The sequence below is a fragment of the Schistocerca serialis genome, chromosome 9 (assembly GCF_023864345.2).
Source record: "Schistocerca serialis cubense isolate TAMUIC-IGC-003099 chromosome 9, iqSchSeri2.2, whole genome shotgun sequence".
Taxonomy (NCBI): domain Eukaryota; kingdom Metazoa; phylum Arthropoda; class Insecta; order Orthoptera; family Acrididae; genus Schistocerca; species Schistocerca serialis.
In genome coordinates, this window is record NC_064646.1 from 335,006,217 (window position 1) to 335,026,453 (window position 20,237).

The 20,237-nt window shown below is 37.8% G+C and overlaps 1 protein-coding gene across 1 annotated transcript in view; it reads left to right on the top strand.

Annotated features, from left to right (window-relative positions):
- The window catches only part of LOC126419004 (uncharacterized), a 113,646-nt gene extending 98,037 nt beyond the window's left edge, over positions 1 to 15,609 (top strand). Inside the window, exon 6 of the mRNA XM_050086056.1 lies at positions 13,663 to 15,609. Coding sequence (XP_049942013.1) covers positions 13,663 to 13,702 — 40 coding nt within the window. The 3' untranslated portion in view covers positions 13,703 to 15,609. The remainder of the gene's footprint in view (positions 1 to 13,662) is intronic.
- The last annotated feature ends 4,628 nt before the right edge of the window (positions 15,610 to 20,237 follow it).

The window sequence follows — 20,237 nt, forward strand, 5'->3', positions numbered from 1 at the left end:
GATTTGGTGTTGATTTTTTTGCTAAAGTTGGTGTTGATTTTTTTCCCCAAAGATGGTATTGATTTTCTTTTTGCCAAAGTCAGAGTTCATGTTTTTTGCCATAGTCAGTGTTGAATTTTTTTTCCTTGCTGAAATTGGTGTTGACTTCTTGCCAAAGTCAGTGTAATTTTTCCCAAATTTGAAGTTTGTGAAATCCTGGGTTGTTTTACCAAATCCACAGTTATTGTTTTCCACATCCAGTGTTATTTCTTTCTACATTCAATATTATTTTTTGCCCCATCCAGTGTTATTTTTTGCCATATTGGTGTTATTTTTTGCCATATTGGTGTTATTTTTTGCCCCACATTTGGTGTTATTTTTTGCCCCACATTTGGTGTTATTTTTTGCCCCACATTTGGTGTTATTTCTTGCCCCACATTTGGTGTTATTTCTTGCCCCACATTTGGTGTTATTTCTTGCCCCATATTTGATGTTTTTTGTCAAATCTGGTATTATTTTTTTGCCACATTTGTTGCTATTTTTTGTGCCACATTCGTTGCCTTCTTTTTTTCCTTTTTTTTTTTTTTTTTTTTTTTTTCTGCCGCATTCATTGCTGCTTATTGCCACATTTGTTGCCGTTTTGTGCCGCTTTCATTGCTGCTTATTGCCACATTCGTTGCCATTTTTGTGTCGCATTTGGCATTCGTTGCTGTTTTTGTGCCGCATTCATTGCTTGTTTTTTTCCCCCTAATTTGGTGTTATTTCTTGCCCAAGTCATTGCTATTTTTTTGCCATTCTTAGTGGGTTTTTTGTCAAATTTGTGAATTTCTTCATCAAATCCGGTGTTGTTTCTTTTTATTTTCACCATCTTTGGTGTTATTCTTTTCCTCGAACAATCCAGTGTCATTCTTTTAGTCAAAGTCTGTGCTGTTATTTCTGTCAAATTCGGTGCCTTTCTGTCTGTCAAGTTTGGTCCACTTTATCGCCATAGTTTTTGAAAATTTCATGCTTTTTTTTTTACCAGTTTTGGAGCTGCTTTTTTTGCCAAATTTGTTGTTTTTTGCAATTTTGGTGCTGGTTTTATCTCCACATGAAAGTTCATTACATAAAACATGAATGAAGATTATTCATGAACCTCAGAGTTGCGAAAATTAGAAGTCCGATTTCAGTTTTAACGTTTAATAACTATCAGTTACAAATAGTAACCTGCCATCCTCGTATTTATAACCATTCTAGATTGTAAAATTATGAATTCCATGATCTCTCATAAAATCACTGATTTTGCATTATTTCACTTGAGAAACTCTAATAATGTGTTAGTTTTTGCATTGTCATTTTCCTGTCCTTACTTATTGGTACTGTTGGACAATAAATTTTGAGAACTGGTGTCTTTGTTTGCCAGTTGACAACTGGACAGTCAAGACATGTATCTTCTCTTTTATATGCTAGGCCTAACATATAGAAACATCTGGATGATTTCGTATTGTTTTAGTAGATTCTGTTACATTCTGAAACAGCCTGAAAAATGTGTTTCAAAATTACAATCATGAAATAATAATAATAATAATAATAATAATAATAATAATAATAGTATGTTCTGCCAGTCGTAAAAGGCGACGAAAAGAACAAACCACTAATAGGGCTAACCCCCCTTTTAGTGTGATTAGTTGGTTCAGGACAGAACTAAAGAAGCCTCGGACAAGCGCTGTCATGGTCGGGGACGACGCTTGAACCCTATGCCCGCCCACAATGGTGACGACACTGCTAGCCAACTGGAAAATGATTTAAATCCAAATAGAGGTGCTCTGCAGGATATGCTTCCTGCAACCACCCTAGAAGGAAAACAAAGACAGAGGATGAGATGGTCAGATGAAGTTAATCAACACCTCATGTTCTGTTATTACCAAGCAACAAACCTAGGAACCAACACAACTGGATACAGATCACAAGTATACACAACATTTATTACCAGATACCCAGAATTAAAATTTTTAACAGAACAACGACTAGCTGATCAGATCCGTGTAATAATAAAAAATAACAGGATACCCCAGTCAGAATTAGAAAACATCAAACAACAAGTACACAAATACTGGAACAAAATAATGTGCAATCAGAAGAAGAAGAAAATACAGTAATGGACTCAAACATCCCAGAGCAAACAAACAAAGAACAACACGCGCCAATTAAACAATCAGAGGAAAACAAAATCTTAAGACAGCCACCAGAACAAGCACAAATAGAACACGAAGTGACACAGATGTTAGATATAGAAGAAAAATTACAGCTAACATATATAGAATACAAAGACACAAATACAGACATTAGACCATTCTTGCATAGACCACCAAATAACCCACAAGTCGAAACAACAATAAAAAACTATCAACACAATCATACACAACAAAATAAATGAAAACACAACTATGGAAGAGTTACAACTACTGGTTTATATAGGAGCACTCACTACACTAAATATACACACTAGGCAGAGATCAGAACTAACCAACACACAGAAGAAACCCACAAAACCAGCATGGCAACACAGGCTGCAGATCAAAATAGAAAAACTGAGAAATGACATCGGACAGCTAACACAATTTATAAGAAATGAAATCTCGGAAAAAAAACGAAAAAGGTTAGGTAAAATCTCACAACAAGAAGTGATAGAGCAATTAGATGAAAAGAAGGAGAATTTACAAGCATTGGCCAAACGACTTAGAGGATACTAAAAAAGTGAAAATAGAAGGAAACAAAACCAAACATTCAACACAAACCAAAAGAAATTTTACCAGACAATAGATAACACACACATTAAAGTAGACAATCCGCCAAATATAACAGACATGGAACACTTCTGGAGCAACATATGGTCAAACCCGGTACAAAATAACAGACATGCACGGTGGATACAAGCAGAAACAGATACATACAAGATGATACCACAAATGCCTGAAGTGATAATTTTGCAACATGAAGTCACCCGAGCAATTAATTCTACTCACAATTGGAAAGCCCCTGGAAAAGATAAAATAGCAAATTTCTGGCTAAAGAAATTCACCTCAACACATTCATGTCTAACTAAATTATTTAACAGTTACATTGCAGACCCACACACATTCCCTGATACACTTACGCATGGAATAACTTATCTGAAACCTAAAGACCAAGCAGACACAGCAAACCCAGCAAAATATCGCCCCATAACATGCCTACCAACAATATACAAAATATTAACTTCAGTCATTACACGGAAATTAATGACACATACAACAAAGAACAAAATTATAAATGAAGAACCAAAAGGCTGTTGCAAAGGAGCATGAGGATGTAAAGAGCAACTGATAATAGATGCAGAGGTGACATATCAAGCTAAAACTAAACAAAGGTCACTACACTATGCATACATTGATTACCAAAAAGCTTTTGATAGTGTACCCCACTCATGGTTACTACAAATATTGGAAATATACAAAGTAGATCCTAAATTGATACAGTTCCTAAACATAGTAATGAAAAATTGGAAAACCACACTTAATATCCAAACAAATTCAAATAACATCACATCACAGCCAATACAGATTAAGCGTGGAATATACCAAGGAGACTCATTAAGTCCTTTCTGGTTCTGCCTTGCTCTGAACCCACTATCCAACATGCTAAATAATACAAATTATGGATACAATATTACTGGAACATACCCACACAAAATCACACATTTGCTATACATGGATGATCTAAAACTACTGGCAGCAACAAATCAACAACTCAACCAATTGCTAAAGATAACAGAAGTATTCAGCAATGATATAAATATGGCTTTTGGAACAGACAAATGTAAGAAAAATAGCATAGTCAAGGGTAAACACACTAAACAAGAAGATTACATATTGGATAACCACAGCGACTGCATAGAAGCAATGGAAAAAACAGATGCCTATAAATATCTAGGATACAGACAAAAATAGGAATAGATAATACAAATATTAAAGAAGGACTAAAAGAAAAATATAGACAAAGACTAACAAAAATACTGAAAATAGAATTGACAGCAAGAAACAAGACAAAAGCTATAAATATGTATGCTATATCAATATTGACCTATTCATTTGGAGTATTGAAATGGAGTAACAAAGACCTAGAAGCACTCAATACACTTACATGATCACAATGCCACAAATATAGAATACATCGCATACATTCAGCAACTGAAAGATTCACATTAAGCAGAAAGGAAGGAGGAAGGGGATTTATCGACATAAAAAGCCTACATTATGGACAGGTAGACAATTTAAGAAAATTCTTTATAGAACGAGCAGAAACTAGCAAAATACACAAAGCAATCACTCATATAAATACATCGGCTATACCACTGCAATTTCATAACCACTTCTATAACCCTTTAGATCACATAACATCAACAGATACGAAGAAAGTAAATTGGAAAAAGAAAACACTACATGGCAAGCACCCGTATCATCTAACACAGCCACACATCGATCAAGACGCATCCAACACATGGCTAAGAAAAGGCAATATATACAGTGAGACGGAAGGATTCATGATTGCAATACAGGATCAAACAATAAACACCAGATATTACAGCAAGCATATTATTAAAGATCCCAATACCACAACAGATAAGTGCAGACTTTGCAAACAACAAATAGAAACAGTAGATCACATCACAAGCGGGTGTACAATACCAGCAAATACAGAATACCCCAGAAGACATGACAATTTAGCAAAAATAATACATCAACAACTTGCCTTACAATATAAACTTATAAAACAACGTGTTCCCACATACAAGTATGCACCACAAAATGTACTGGAGAACGATGAATACAAATTATACTGGAACAGAACCATTATAACAGATAAAACAACCCCACATAACAAACCTGACATCATACTCACCAATAAAAAGAAGAAATTAACACAACTAATCGAAATATACATACCCAATACATCAAATATGCAAAAGAAAACACGAGAAAAAATTGAAAAATACATCGGCTGAGGAAGTCAAGGACATGTGGCATCAGGATAAAGTTGACATTATACCAATTACACTATCTACTACAGGAGTCATACCACACAATATCCACCAGTACATCGGTGCAATACAGCTACATCCAAACTTATATATACAACTACAGAAATCTGTAATTATTGATTGTTGTTGTTGTTGTTGTGGTCTTCAGTCCTGAGACTGGTTTGATGCAGCTCTCCATGCTACTCTATTCTGTGCAAGCTTCTTCATCTCCCAGTACCTACTGCAACCTACATCCTTCTGAATCTGCTTAGTGTATTCATCTCTTGGTCTCCCTCTACGATTTTTACACTTCATGCTGCCATCCAATGCTAAATTTGTGATCCCTTGATGCCTCAAAACATGTCCTACCAACCGATCCCTTCTCCTAGTCAAGTTGTGCCACAAACTTCTCTTCTCCCCAATCCTATTCAATACCTCCTCATTAGTTACGTGATCTACCCACCTTATCTTCAGCATTCTTCTGTAGCACCACATTTCGAAAGCTTCTATTCTCTTCTTGTCCAAACTAGTTATCGTCCATGTTTCACTTCCATACATGGCTACACTCCATACAAATACTTTCAGAAACGACTTCCTGACACTTAAATCTATACGCGATGTTAACAAATTTCTCTTCTTCAGAAACAATTTCCTTGCCATTGCCAGTCTACATTTTATATCCTCTCTACTTCGACCATCATCAGTTGTTTTACTCCCTAAATAGCAAAACTCCTTTACTACTTTAAGTGTCTCATTTCCTAATCTAATTCCCTCAGCATCACCCGATTTAATTTGACTACATTCCATTATCCTCGTTTTGCTTTTGTTGATGTTCATCTTATATCCTCCTTTCAAGACACTGTCCATTCCGTTCAACTGCTCTTCCAAGTCCTTTGCTGTCTCTGACAGAATTACAATGTCATCGGCGAACCTCAAAGTTTTTACTTCTTCTCCATGAATTTTAATACCTACTCCAAACTTTTCTTTTGTTTCCTTTACTGCTTGCTCAATATACAGATTGAATAACATCGGGGAGAGGCTACAACCCTGTCTCACTCCTTTCCCAACCACTGCTTCCCTTTCATGCCCCTCGACTCTTATAACTGCCATCTGATTTCTGTACAAATTGTAAATAGCCTTTCGCTCCCTGTATTTTATACCTGCCACCTTCAGATTTTGAAAGAGAGTATTCCAGTCAACATTGTCAAAAGCTTTCTCTAAGTCTACAAATGCTAGAAACGTAGGTTTGCCTTTTCTTAATCTTTCTTCTAAGATAAGTCGTAAGGTTAGTATTGCCTCACGTGTTCCGACATTTCTACGAAATCCAAACTGATCTTCCCCTAGGTCCGCTTCTACCAGTTTTTCCATTCGTCTGTAAAGAATTCGAGTTAGTATTTTGCAGCTGTGACTTATCAAACTGATAGTGCGGTAATTTTCACATCTGTCAAAACCTGCTTTCTTTGGGATTGGAATTATTATATTGTTCTTGAAGTCTGAGGGTATTTCGCCTGTCTCATACATCTTGCTCACCAGATGGTAGAGTTTTGTCATGACTGGCTCTCCCAAGGCCATCAGTAGTTCTAATGGAATGTTGTCTACTCCCGGGGCCTTGTTTCGACTCAGGTCTTTCAGTGCTCTGTCAAACTCTTCACGCAGTATCTTATCTCCCATTTCGTCTTCATCTATATCCTCTTCCATTTCCATAATATTGTCCTCAAGTACATCGCCCTTGTATAAACCCTCTATATACTCCTTCCACCTTTCTGCCTTCCCTCCTTTGCTTTGAACTGGGTTGCCATCTGAGCTCTTGATATTCATACAAGTGGTTCTCTTCTCTCCAAAGGTCTCTTTAATTTTTCTGTAGGCAGTATCTATCTTACCCCTAGTGAGACAAGCCTCTACGTCCTTACATTTGTCCTCTAGCCATCCCTGCTTAGCCATTTTGCACTTCCTGTCGATCTCATTTTTGAGACGTTTGTATTCCTTTTTGCCTGCTTCATTTACTGCATTTTTATATTTTCTCCTTTCATCAATTAAATTCAATATTTCTTCTGTTATCCAAGGATTTCTATTAGCCCTCGCCTTTTTACCTACTTGATCGTCTGCTGCCTTCACTACTTCATCTCTCAGAGCTACCCATTCTTCTTCTACCGTATTTCTTTCCCCCATTCCTGTCAATTGTTCCCTTATGCTCTCCCTGAAACTCTGTACAACCTCTGGTTCTTTCAGTTTATCCAGGTCCCATCTCCTTAAATTCCCACCTTTTTGCAGTTTCTTCAGTTTCAATCTGCAGTTCATAACCAATAGATTGTGGTCAGAATCCACATCTGCCCCTGGAAATGTCTTACAATTTAAAACCTGGTTCCTAAATCTCTGTCTTACCATTATACACTCCTGGAAATTGAAATAAGAACACCGTGAATTCATTGTCCCAGGAAGGGGAAACTTTATTGACACATTCCTGGGGTCAGATACATCACTTGATCACACTGACAGAACCACAGGCGCATAGACACAGGCAACAGAGCTTGCACAATGTCGGCACTAGTACAGTGTATATCCACCTTTCGCAGCAATGCAGGCTGCTATTCTCCCATGGAGACGATCGTAGAGATGCTGGATGTAGTCCTGTGGAACGGCTTGCCATGCCATTTCCACCTGGCGCCTCAGTTGGACCAGCGTTCGTGCTGGACGTGCAGACCGCGTGAGACGACGCTTCATCCAGTCCCAAACATGCTCAATGGCGGACAGATCCGGAGATCTTGCTGGCCAGGGTAGTTGACTTACACCTTCTAGAGCACGTTGGGTGGCACGGGATACATGCGGACGTGCATTGTCCTGTTGGAACAGCAAGTTCCCTTGCCGGTCTAGGAATGGTAGAACGATGGGTTCGATGACGGTTTGGATGTACCGTGCACTATTCAGTGTCCCCTCGACGATCACCAGTGGTGTACGGCCAGTGTAGGAGATCGCTCCCCACACCATGATGCCGGGTGTTGGCCCTGTGTGCCTCGGTCGTATGCAGTCCTGATTGTGGCGCTCACCTGCACGGCGCCAAACACGCATATGACCATCATTGGCACCAAGGCAGAAGCGACTCTCATCGCTGAAGACAACACGTCTCCATTCGTCCCTCCATTCACGCCTGTCGCGACACCACTGGAGGCGGGCTGTACGATGTTGGGGCGTGAGCGGAAGACGGCCTAACGGTGTGCGGGACCGTAGCCCAGCTTCATGGAGGCGGTTGCGAATGGTCCTCGCCGATACCCCAGGAGCAACAGTGTCCCTAATTTGCTGGGAAGTGGCGGTGCGGTCCCCTACGGCACTGCGTAGGATCCTATGGTCTTGGCGTGCATCCGTGCGTCGCTGCGGTCCGGTCCCAGGTCGACGGGCACGTGCACCTTCCACCGACCACTGGCGACAACATCGATGTACTGTGGAGACCTCACGCCCCACGTGTTGAGCAATTCGGCGGTACGTCCACCCGGCCTCCCGCATGCCCACTATAAGCCTTCGCTCAAAGTCCGTCAACTGCACATACGGTTCACGTCCACGCTGTCGCGGCATGCTACCAGTGTTAAAGACTGCGATGGAGCTCCGTATGCCATGGCAAACTGGCTGACACTGACGGCGGCGGTGCACAAATGCTGCGCAGCTAGCGCCATTCGACGGCCAACACCGCGGTTCCTGGTGTGTGCGCTGTGCCGTGCATGTGATCATTGCTTGTACAGCCCTCTCGCAGTGTCCGGAGCAAGTATGGTGGGTCTGACACACCGGTGTCAATGTGTTCTTTTTTCCATTTCCAGGAGTGTATAATCTATCTGATACCTTTCAGTATCTCCAGGATTCTTCCATGTATACAACCTTCTTTTATGATTCTTGAACCAAGTGTTAGCTATGATTAAGTTATGCTCTGTGCAAAATTCTACCAGGCGGCTTCCTCTTTCATTTCTTCCCCCCAATCCATATTCACCTACTATGTTTCCTTCTCTCCCTTTTCCTACTGACGAATTCCAGTCACCTATGACTATTAAATTTTCGTCTCCCTTCACTACCTGAATAATTTCTTTTATTTCATCATACATTTCTTCAATTTCTTAGTCATCTGCAGAGCTAGTTGGCATATAAACTTGTACTACTGTAGTAGGCATGAGCTTTGTGTCTATCTTGGCCACAATAATGCGTTCACTATGCTGTTTGTAGTAGCTAACCCGCACTCCTATTTTTTTATTCATTATGAAACCTACTCCTGCATTACCCCTATTTGATTTTGTATTTATAACCCTGTAATCACCTGACCAAAAGTCTTGTTCCTCTTGCCACCGAACTTCACTAATTCCCACTACATCTAACTTTAACCTATCCATTTCCCTTTTTAAATTTTCTAACCTACCTGCCCGATTAAGGGATCTGACATTCCACACTCCGATCCGTAGAACGCGTTTTCTTTCTCCTGATAACGACGTCCTCTTGAGTAGTCCCCTCCCGGAGATCCGAATGGGGGACTATTTTACCTCCGGAATATTTTACCCAAGAGAACACCATCATCATTTAATCATACAGTAAAGCTGCATGTCCTCGGGAAAAATTACGGCTGTAGTTTCCCCTTGCTTTCAGCCGTTCGCAGTACCAGCACAGCAAGGCCGTTTTGGTTAATGTTACAAGGCCAGATCAGTCAATCATCCAGACTGTTGCCCCTGCGACTACTGCAAAGGCTGCTGCCCCTCTTCAGGAACCACATGTTTGTCTGGCCTCTCAACAGATACCCCTCCATTGTGGTTGCACCTACGGTACGGCCATCTGTATCGCTGAGGCACGCAAGCCTCCCCACCAACGGCAAGGTCCATGGTTCATGGGGGGATTGATACATGTTCAATTACATGAAAGTTCCTAAATGCAATGTAACATATACCGTACAGTTAAAAGGAAGTCACGCTTGATCAAGGTCCGTGTCACCTTCCATTTTTAACCAGGCATAACGTTTGAGACAAGAAAGAAATAATAATAATAATAATAATAATAATAATAATAATAATAAATTCATTATAATCTTCAGTTATTTAAATTGTTTAAAAACATATTTCTTCCTCTTCTAGTTTTTCATATTATTGTAGAGTATTATTACATTCTGCTATTATGTGAAAGTTTCCGCATTATTCCAAAGATATTTCATTATTTCTAAAATTTTATGTAAAGATAGTTCATAACAACACTCATGTTATCTAGATTCTGCTTTTACAAAATCTTTGTGGGCTTTCGTCAGGGGGGGCTTCTTTGAAATTCTGTTATGTCGTGAATAGTATCAGTCTCATTGCCTTCTGGCAAAGTGTCGAGATGATGTGGGTGTCTCATAGGTGCACCTGAATTGCGGCCGCCTCTGCGTGCCTTCTGCCTGGTGTGAGGGTCGGTGACTCATGGTGGTAAGCAGACTGCCGTTTGACTCTTGGTGCATTCAGTCTTGTCCAGACTCATGAAGCATCAGCTGCTGGACACATGTTTTTCGTCAAGTCTGTTCTGCAACTGCCGAGACCACGTCCAGCAGTTGATGCTTTACAAATCTGGGCAAAGTCAAATGTGACAAGAGTCTAATGGCAGTCTGCGAGGTCACCAATCCTTGCACCAGAGGAGAGTGGTGGAGACAGGTGATCGCTGCTCAGATATGTATATATGGAATGCCTGCATAATCTCTAAACTTAGAAGAGAATGAGAGTTATGCTCATAGAAACATTGCATAATTTTGGTGCAACCATGTGGATGGAAGTGCAAAAAGATTTACTCAGCAATGTTGTTGTTGTTTTTGTTGTGGTATTCAGTCCAGAAACTGGCTTGATGCAGCTCTCCATGCTACTCTATCCTATGCAAGCTTCTTCATCTCCCAGTACCTACTGCAACCTACATCTTCTGAATCTGTTTAGTGTATTCATCTCTTGGTCACCCTCTACGATTTTTACCCTCCACACTGCCCTGCAATACTAAATTGGTGATCCCTTGATGCCTCAGAATATGTCCTAACAAGAGATCCCTTCTTCCAGTCAAGTTGTGCCACAAATTCCTCTTCTCCCCAATTCTGTTCAATACCTCCTCGTTAGTTATGTGATCTACCCATCTAATCTTCAGCATTCTTCTGTAACATCACCTTTTGAAAGCTTCTATTCTCTTCTTGTCTAAACTGTTTATCATCCACGTTTCCCTTCCATACATGGCTACACTCCATACAAATACTTTCAGAAACAACTTCCTGACACTTAAATCAATACTCGATGTTAACAAATTTCTCTTCTTCGGAAATGCTTTCCTTGCCACTGCCAGTCTACATTTTATATCCTCTCTACTTCGACCATCATAAGTTATTTTGCTCCCCAAATAGCAAAACTCCTTTACTATTTTCAGTGTCTCATTTCCTAATCTAATTCCCTCAGCATCACCCGATTTAATTTGACTACATTCCATTATCCTCGTTTTGCTTTTGTTGATGTTCATCTTATATCCTCCTTTTAAGACACTGTCCATTCCGTTCAACTGCTCTTCCAAGTCCTTTGCTCTCTGACAGAATTACAATGTCATTGGCGAACCTCAGTTTTTATTTCTTCTCCATGGATTTTAATTCCTACTCCAAATTTTTCTTTTGTTTCCATTACTGCTTGCTCATTATACAGATTGAATAAAATTGGGGATAGGCTACAACCCTGTCTCACTCCCTTCCCAACCACTGCTTCCCTTTCATGCCCCTCAACTCTTATAACTGCCATCTGGTTTCTGTACAAATTGTAAATAGCCTTTCGCTCCCTGTATTTGACCCCTGTCACCCTCAGAATTTGAAAGAGAGTATTCCAGTCAACATTGTCAAAAGCTTTCTCTAGTCTCCAAATGCTAGAAATGTAGGTTTGCCTTTCCTTAATCTATTTTCTAAGATAAGTCGTAGGATCAGTATTGTCTCGCATGTTCCAACATTTCTACGGAATCCAAACTGATATTCCCTGAGGTCGGCTTCTACCAGTTTTTCCATTCATCTGTAAAGAATTAGAGCCAGTTAAAAAAAAAGTTTAATCCCAGCGCCAGTGTGACTTGTTCTACTTTTCAGGCAGGGCAGCTTCTTTAAAAATTTTCAAAATTTATGGAATTGGTGTGACAAAATTATGAAACAACTGAAGCAAGAAATTAGACAAAAAAGTTAAGATGAACATTGTTACTCAAACTTAATACATTGAAAATTAGAATTTCTTCCTTTAAGATGATGTAGTAATACTGTTTGGTACTGATAAACTGTAACAAGTTAGGACTGTCATTTTCTTGCAAAAAAGTGGCAAGTATAGCAAAATAAATTCAGACATTTCACCAAATTTTAATCAGTAAACTGTTTCACATAAATTAAAAAGGAACAAAATATCTGGAACATATCCAAAGACAGAGCATTCTAAAATTTTCCCAAAAATTGCAGGTGAAGAACAGCAAATGAGGTGCCATCTTTGGCAGGCTTTATCTCATGCTGTATTGTTTTGTGATAAAACAAAAAATGTTTTTTCCTTGTCCTGATTATTAACAGTGTTAAATTCAATAACACCTGGGACTATGAAGATAGCACCCCAGCCTGAATTGATAAGGACCACATTTAACCCCTCACAGTTTAAAAACAGAAAAATTCTAGTAATAATAGAGTAGTGCACTGAGCAGATGTTAATTAATTAATGTTAAGCATGCATTTAGGTGTACTTTACAAGATTCATAGCATGAAACATACAACAATAGGCAGTAAATGTTAGGAGGCATTGTTGTAAAGTAAGTACTGTTTTGAAATTCCACTGCTGCAGCACCACATTGGCATTTGGCATGTGCGCACTGTGTACCACACACTGTTGGCTAGCCACAGGTGCTGGTACAGAGTCATTCAGTGTGTTAACATTTGTGAGTATTTGAAATACCTCCTCCAATTGCGAATCCCACCAACTGTCAAATTTGTGCTGTGGTTTGCTTTCTTAGTGTTAAAGGGATGATAGCAGAAGAAATTCATCATCAGATCAGTGAAATGTGTGGAAAAAACATTGCCCATCATTTTTCCAAAAAAATGAGAAATGTCAAGATGAGTGGTTTTTGAAATTATTACGGTACTTCCTGCAGTAGTTGACTAACCAGGCTGCAGGTTTCTTAGAAGATAGTATTCAAAAGCCGGTTGTATGATCTGATAAGTGCCTTAGTATTTTTGGGAATTATGTAGAAAAGTAGAATAAAGGGCAGACTTTCATGTAAAACTAAAATTGCTAAGAGAAGTCTTCATGTTTTATTTTTATTTCAGAATGATACTTAAAAAGCAAGCACACCCTGTATATCAATATGCAGTGAATGCCATTTTCATAAGTTGGCTCCAAATAAATGAGTGTGTGCCGTAACCCAACACAGTTGGTACAGAGCACCCGCGCTCGTACCACCCCCCCCCCCCCCCCCCCCTCCCTTTCCCCGCCCCACACACACACCTGACTGAAGGAGTTCCAGTTATCAGACTAGACTCTCACTGCCATTTAAGCATTTTGGTTTTTAGTGGTATTATTGATAATTTGGTAACTAATTTAATTAAATATATGAGGAGAAGAGGAATTTACTGTACAAGAAAGTAATCTCTGATTTCTTCTTTTCTATCATTCTTATTTCAGGGAACTGATTCCTGATGATAACTCTGAAATGGAACTTTGATGGGTGATATGAAGTATGTCAGGATACTGGCAAAACGAGGATGTTTGTGGATGTTATTTAAAGTGTGTCATTAGTCCATCAAGACATAAGCACAACATTAAATGTTTTTATATACATTTTTAGAAATAATGTGATCATCAAAATCCACTTATCATAATGTGACGTGTGAAATATATGTCCATAACTTAAGTCGTAAGAGTGAAGTTTGATTGTGTGACAATATCATTATGAAATTAAATGATTGAATCTGTATGAAAGCACACATATGTATAGGGAATCGTACTGCAGCATTAAAAATGTATTGCACTTTTTGTTGTTTTCATTTGAAAGTTTGGAATTAGTTTCTTTCTTGTTTATTGCTTTTCTTTGTTTTAACACCTTAATAAATGACATTTTCTGGAACAAAAGGCAAACTTAAGTACTTATATTTCCATCATATATGTAGCCTTTTATTTTGTGTTAAATTGATGAAAATAATAGGTAATAGAACAATCTGTAACTCATACAGAACATTTAGTATTGTTTGTATCGCACTTTAGGAATTGTAATATATCCTGTATGGTTTTTCATTGTATAAATTTATAATTCTCCAACATTCAGACTTAACTCACTTTACTGCATGCAAAGTGTCCCTCCAAAACTTAAGATAATTATTTAGTTTTGGTATAGCTGTTTGTACTGAACCCAAGATGCTATTTGTTGATAAAAGAATGTACAGGGGGGTTGAATCTGAATCTATAACTGTGACTGTCAGCTATTTGTTTACTGGTGTATTTTATTGTTACCATTATCATCCATTAAAATGTCATGAATGCTTTTGAAGAAACTGATGCTACTGGGGAAAAATGGGGAATATTAAAGTATTGCTCTTTAGCAAGAAACTTCAAGCTTATGATTGGTTATGTTGTTCATAGTTACGGTTAGTTCCTTGCCAGGCAGTCATCTTTAATTTGCTAAGAAGAGTTATACAAACATTTTCAAATCACATTGGAAAACTTTCTTTGCAGCTCTGTGAACATATTTTGTGTACTGTTGTCTTTCATGTAATAACTGACTGTTCTTTTGTTCTAAGAATCTTTTGTGTTAAATTTATTTATTTGTGTGCTTTCTCTCTGCTGATGGAGACTGTTTATGTGTGTACTACCTGTGTATTGATGGAGGATACGTATTGTTGATATGGAGGAAAAGTTTCTGACACTATGAAAGGTTTCTTGCATTACTAATTAATACCTGTTATACATTAATTGTTATGACGTGTGTGTTTGGGGTTCAAAACAATGGAGTGAAATGACTTAGAAGTAGAATAGAAATTAATGTAAGATAATTTTTCTGGGTGAAGCACCTGTATTCTGTGCTCACAGAGACTAATTCATGAGTGTGTATTTTGCTCAGCATTTGCTGCTAATAATATGTAGGTATGAGTGGTTTATTTCTGTGTAGTGCTTCAATAATTATGAACTTTAAAACTATTTGTAGAGCAGTGCAATTAGTTAATGATAGTGACAAAGTGGGAGTATGACAGTGCTCTATAGTATTCTCAGTATTTTGTTATGCGTAAAACAAAGCTTGTTTCAGTTAAGGTAGGCTGAATGCTTCAGGATTTGCAAATCTAATTGCTCCCATTTATTCTCAGAATAATTTTTCTATCTCCTTTGACTTACTTATTTCACTCTTTACATTCATGTCGGATTAATATATACACAAGTGTAGTGCTTGCAACACATGGTGTTTTGGACAGCAGAAAACTTTAGCTCTTGATGGTATAATCATGTTTACTGCAGGTATCCTAGATGTTAGAGCCAAGCATATACAAATCACTTTCCTCTGTTCCTTGGGAATGTCTTCCAAGTTGGTTGAAGTCAGTTCCTCTCTCTCTCTCTCTCTCTCTCTCTCTCTCTCCCTCCCTCCCTCCCTCCCTCCCTCCCTCCCTCCCTCCCTCCCTCCCCACAACAATAATCTTTTGTTGTTGGTGAGAACATGCATTTATATGCTTTCACCATTGTTTCTTGATTTATATCTGCTAAATTTGGTTGTGTAAGAAGCATCAGAGATTCTCCTCTGTACTGTGCCATTCGTGAATTGCTTTAATCAAAGAATGATGACCCAGTATGCAAGTCCTTATGACGGGTTAACATAGTGCATTTTTAATTAACTTCTTATGGTTGGGGTTCATAGTTATCTAAAATATTGTAAATGACAGCATAGTCACCCTTGAATGTAAAAGTTATTTGTTTGTAAATAAATAATGCATTTCCATATCAATGCTGAGGAACTGATGATAGACCGCTACATATTGTTACTGTGTTCCTACTGGTTCATTTTTCATAAACAAAATATGTGACAGAGTGCTAATGTAAATGGCTTTTAATGAGATTTCAAGGAAAAACACATTCATATAGGTTGTTATTCTGTCAACCTCCTGGTATCTGCTTCCATAATGGGCAACAGGCACCCACACGTGAACAGGAGTTTTGTCTGTAACAAATCTACAGATGAATTTCTGACACTTCTCTTCTCTTCTTCCTTCTTTCTCCTCCTTTCTCTCTCTCTCTCTCTCTCTCTCTCTCTCTCTCTCTCTCTCTCTCTCTCTCTCTTGTCTGATAATGTGAATTTTAACAGGAATATTGTAGTCAATTTTTGAAAAAGAGAAATGTAACGGATTTTTGTGGGAAGTGTCACCCAGAAATGTTACATGATACCATGTAATATAGTGTAGCATTCTGTGTACAAGAATATCATTTATGGAGTTTCCATTATTTTCTTCATACATTTAGTTTCGTGGGTTGTGTTCTATGAATTTTTCTTCGAGAAACTTTGTGAACAAAGTTGTCTATTCCATGTCATACTGCTATGAAATTTGTCTAGTACATGACTATAAATAAATGAATTATTTTATTTGTATGAACAGTTGTAGAAACCTTGTTGGCTTCTTAGCCACAGGTATCTTTACTAATAAAGGAGTTTTTATACACCTAACTGTAAATGTGTTATAGTTAAATTATTATGTCCCGTATTTCCTCAGATACATGTCTGATATATTGGCCACAATGGTAAAAACAGAAAATCTGCTCATACATTGTTTATTATTATTATTTATTTCATTTCAAGAGTGACCATTCACAGATGGACTGTCGAGATAGAAAAATGATTTTGGTGTACTATACATGTGTTCTACCATACACTGTATGGTGGTCTGCATAATTAACTACACTCCAGGGATGTACCTAGTGTGATGTTCTATATACTGAAAAATTCACTCTACATTTAGTACAATAATATGTAATGAACTTTTTGTATGAAATATAGACAAGCTTCTCCACACATAAACTTTGACATGTGGCAGGTTAACATTTGTGGGTTGCATAATAAATAGATGTCCCTTAGTGCTACAGTGAGGTAGAGACAGTACAGTGTTCAGTGGTCAGCCACGTGAACATTTCTGATATGTATACTGCACGCGAAAAAACACTGTAGTGTCGTTTTAGCTACTAAAGACCAGGAAATTAAAAAAAAAAGGGAAACAAATATATTTATTGGGGAAATCACAATAACTAAGTCAAGAATAATATTATATTACCCTTGATGCAAGAAATGAGTCATTGAAAAAAGTTGTCTTTACACTTCATGTGTTTGAACAATAAATTTTATTCCTAAAACTGAAGACTTCTCATTTAGGTTAACACACAACAAAATTGTATAGCAATTTACGTTATGGTTCTTGTGTCTCCGGTCTTCCTAAAAATAAACAAGATTCTTGCTGTGACAGTAAAGTAGTTCATGTTTTTGAAGAGCAGTACTATATATAAATGTAAGGGAAAAATACAAATATAACAGAAACTAGTTTGAAGCCCTAATCAAGAGATGTTACTGTGTGATTAAAATAGCATTATCATAATAGAGGTACAGGGACAATGTTAGTGAATAATGTTCCTGTAAGATGTGTTTATGGGATTGATTAGAAGTTGTGTGGTGCTCATTGCTGGAAAATGTAACAGGGTTGCTAGATAAATAATTCTTTGTCTTACCACCATCATGTGTGTGCTGATGGTGGTCAGTACTGTACATGTCATGCAAATGTTGATATCCAATATTGTATTTGTGTGTTCAAAGGTTAAGAGCAGCTTTAGGATGACCAATCACTAGCACACTGTAAATTTGTTGGAGTAACAAATTAACATTCTTCAAGTTACACAATGCTTATGAAATTTAAGCACTATTAGGTCCCCTCTCATGCAAGCAATTTCTTAGAGCATCTGCGGATACCAAAATTGTTATGCCCCCTGTAACTGTAACCAGTGTCAGAGTGTAAGGGGGCTCAAAAATATTTTCTTGATATTTGTACTGTAGAGCAACATCATCTTGTTGTCTTCAATATTTTCATTTGTATTCGCTTTCCTCAAGCTCCCCGATCTCTCTCAACAGATTGTGCCACAATATTGTTACAGTTTGTTTTGTAACCTTTCATCTTAATTAACTTCTGTCAGTGTAAATTATTTTTTTTACATGGTTCGTTGTTCTTTGATTGAGTTTGTGTGGATTTTTGAAATAGTGTTGAAGAGCACAGTGGCTGTATTTCCTTGCCTGTGTTTGTACTACATTACATACAGGCAAATAAGCTTTATTGGCAGCCACAGTCTCCAAAAGAGTCACGGTCTCCAACAACATGACCATTTCAAAATAATCGAACTATGAAGCATTCATTTTAACAATTGCCAGAATCTCAAAAAGTCTAATTACATTTTTTGACATGCCAAATCAAACCACTACTGAAACATGTTTCCATCCAGTTCTTTATAATAATTGGCAGTTGACTTTCTTTGAAACAGTACCACACAATTCTCAGTGGTTCCTGCCACCACACTTGCAGACATAACTGATCTGCTGCCTTTTCTGAAGAGTAAATTGCATGGATGACTGTACCATCTGTCCTTTTATTTAAAATATGACCTGTATTTTCCTTCATTGGATATGATACGAAATATTTTCAAAATTCCCTTGTGGTATTTCTATCAGAAAATTATGTGATTCAGTTGCAGCATTACCTCACAGTTCAGGACAGAACTAAAGAAGCGTCGGACAAGCGCCGTCACGGTCGGGGATGGCGCTTGAACCCTATGCCCGTCCACAATTGTAACGACACTGCTAGTCAACTGGAAAATGATTTAAATCCAAATAGAGGTGTTTTGCAGGATATGCTTCCTGCAACCACCCTAGAAGGAAAACAAAGACAGAGGATGAGATGGTCAGATGAAGTTAACTGACACCTCATGTTCTGTTATTACCAAGCAACAAACCTAGGAACCAACACAACTGGATACAGATCACAAGTATACACAACATTTATTACCAGATACCCAGAATTAAAATTTTTAACATAACAACGACTAGCTGATCAGATCCGTGTAATAATAAAAAATAACAGGATACCCCAGTCAGAATTAAAAAAACATCAAACAACAAGTACACAAATACTGGAACAAAATAATGTGCAATTAGAAGAAGAAGAAAATACAGTAATGGACTCAAACGTCCCAGAGAAAACAAACAAAGAACAAAATGCGTCAATTAAACAATCAGAGGAAAACGAAATCTTAAGACAGCCACCAGAACAAGCACAAATAGAACACGAAGTGACACAGATGTTAGATATAGAAGAAAAATTTCAGCTAACATATATAGAATATAAAGACACAAATACAGACATTAGACCATTCTTGCATAGACCGCCAAATAACCCACAAGTCGAAACAACAATAAAAAACTATCAACACAATCATACACAACAAAATAAATGAAAACACAACTATGGAAGAGTTACAACTACTGGTTTATATAGGAGCACTCACTACACTAAATATACACACTAGGCAGAGATCAGAACCAACCAACACACAGAAGAAACCCACAAAACCAGCATGACAACACAGGCTGCAGATCAGAATAGAAAAACTGAGAAAAGACATCGGACAGCTAACACAATTTATAAGAAATGAAATGTCACAAAAAAAACGAAAAAGTTTAGGTAAAATCTCACAACAAGAAGCGATAGAGCAATTAGATGAAAAGAAACAGAAATTACAAGCATTGCCCAAACGACTTAGAAGATACAAAAAAAGCGAAAATAGAAGGAAACAGAACCAAAGATTCAACACAAACCAAAAGAAATTTTACCAGACAATAGATAACACACACATTAAAATAGACAATCCACCAAACATAACAGACATGGAACACTTCTGGAGCAACATATGGTCAAACCCGGTACAACATAACAGGCATGCATGGTGGATACAAGCAGAAACAGACACATACAAGATGATACCACAGATGCCTAAAGTGATAATTTTGCAACCTGAAGTCACCCAAGCAATTAAGTCTACTCACAATTGGAAAGCCCCTGAAAAAGATAAAATAGCAAATTTCTGGCTAAAGAAATTCACCTCAACACATTCACATCTAACTAAATTATTTAACAGTTACATTGCAGACCCACACACATTCCCTGATACACTTACACATGGAATAACTTATCTGA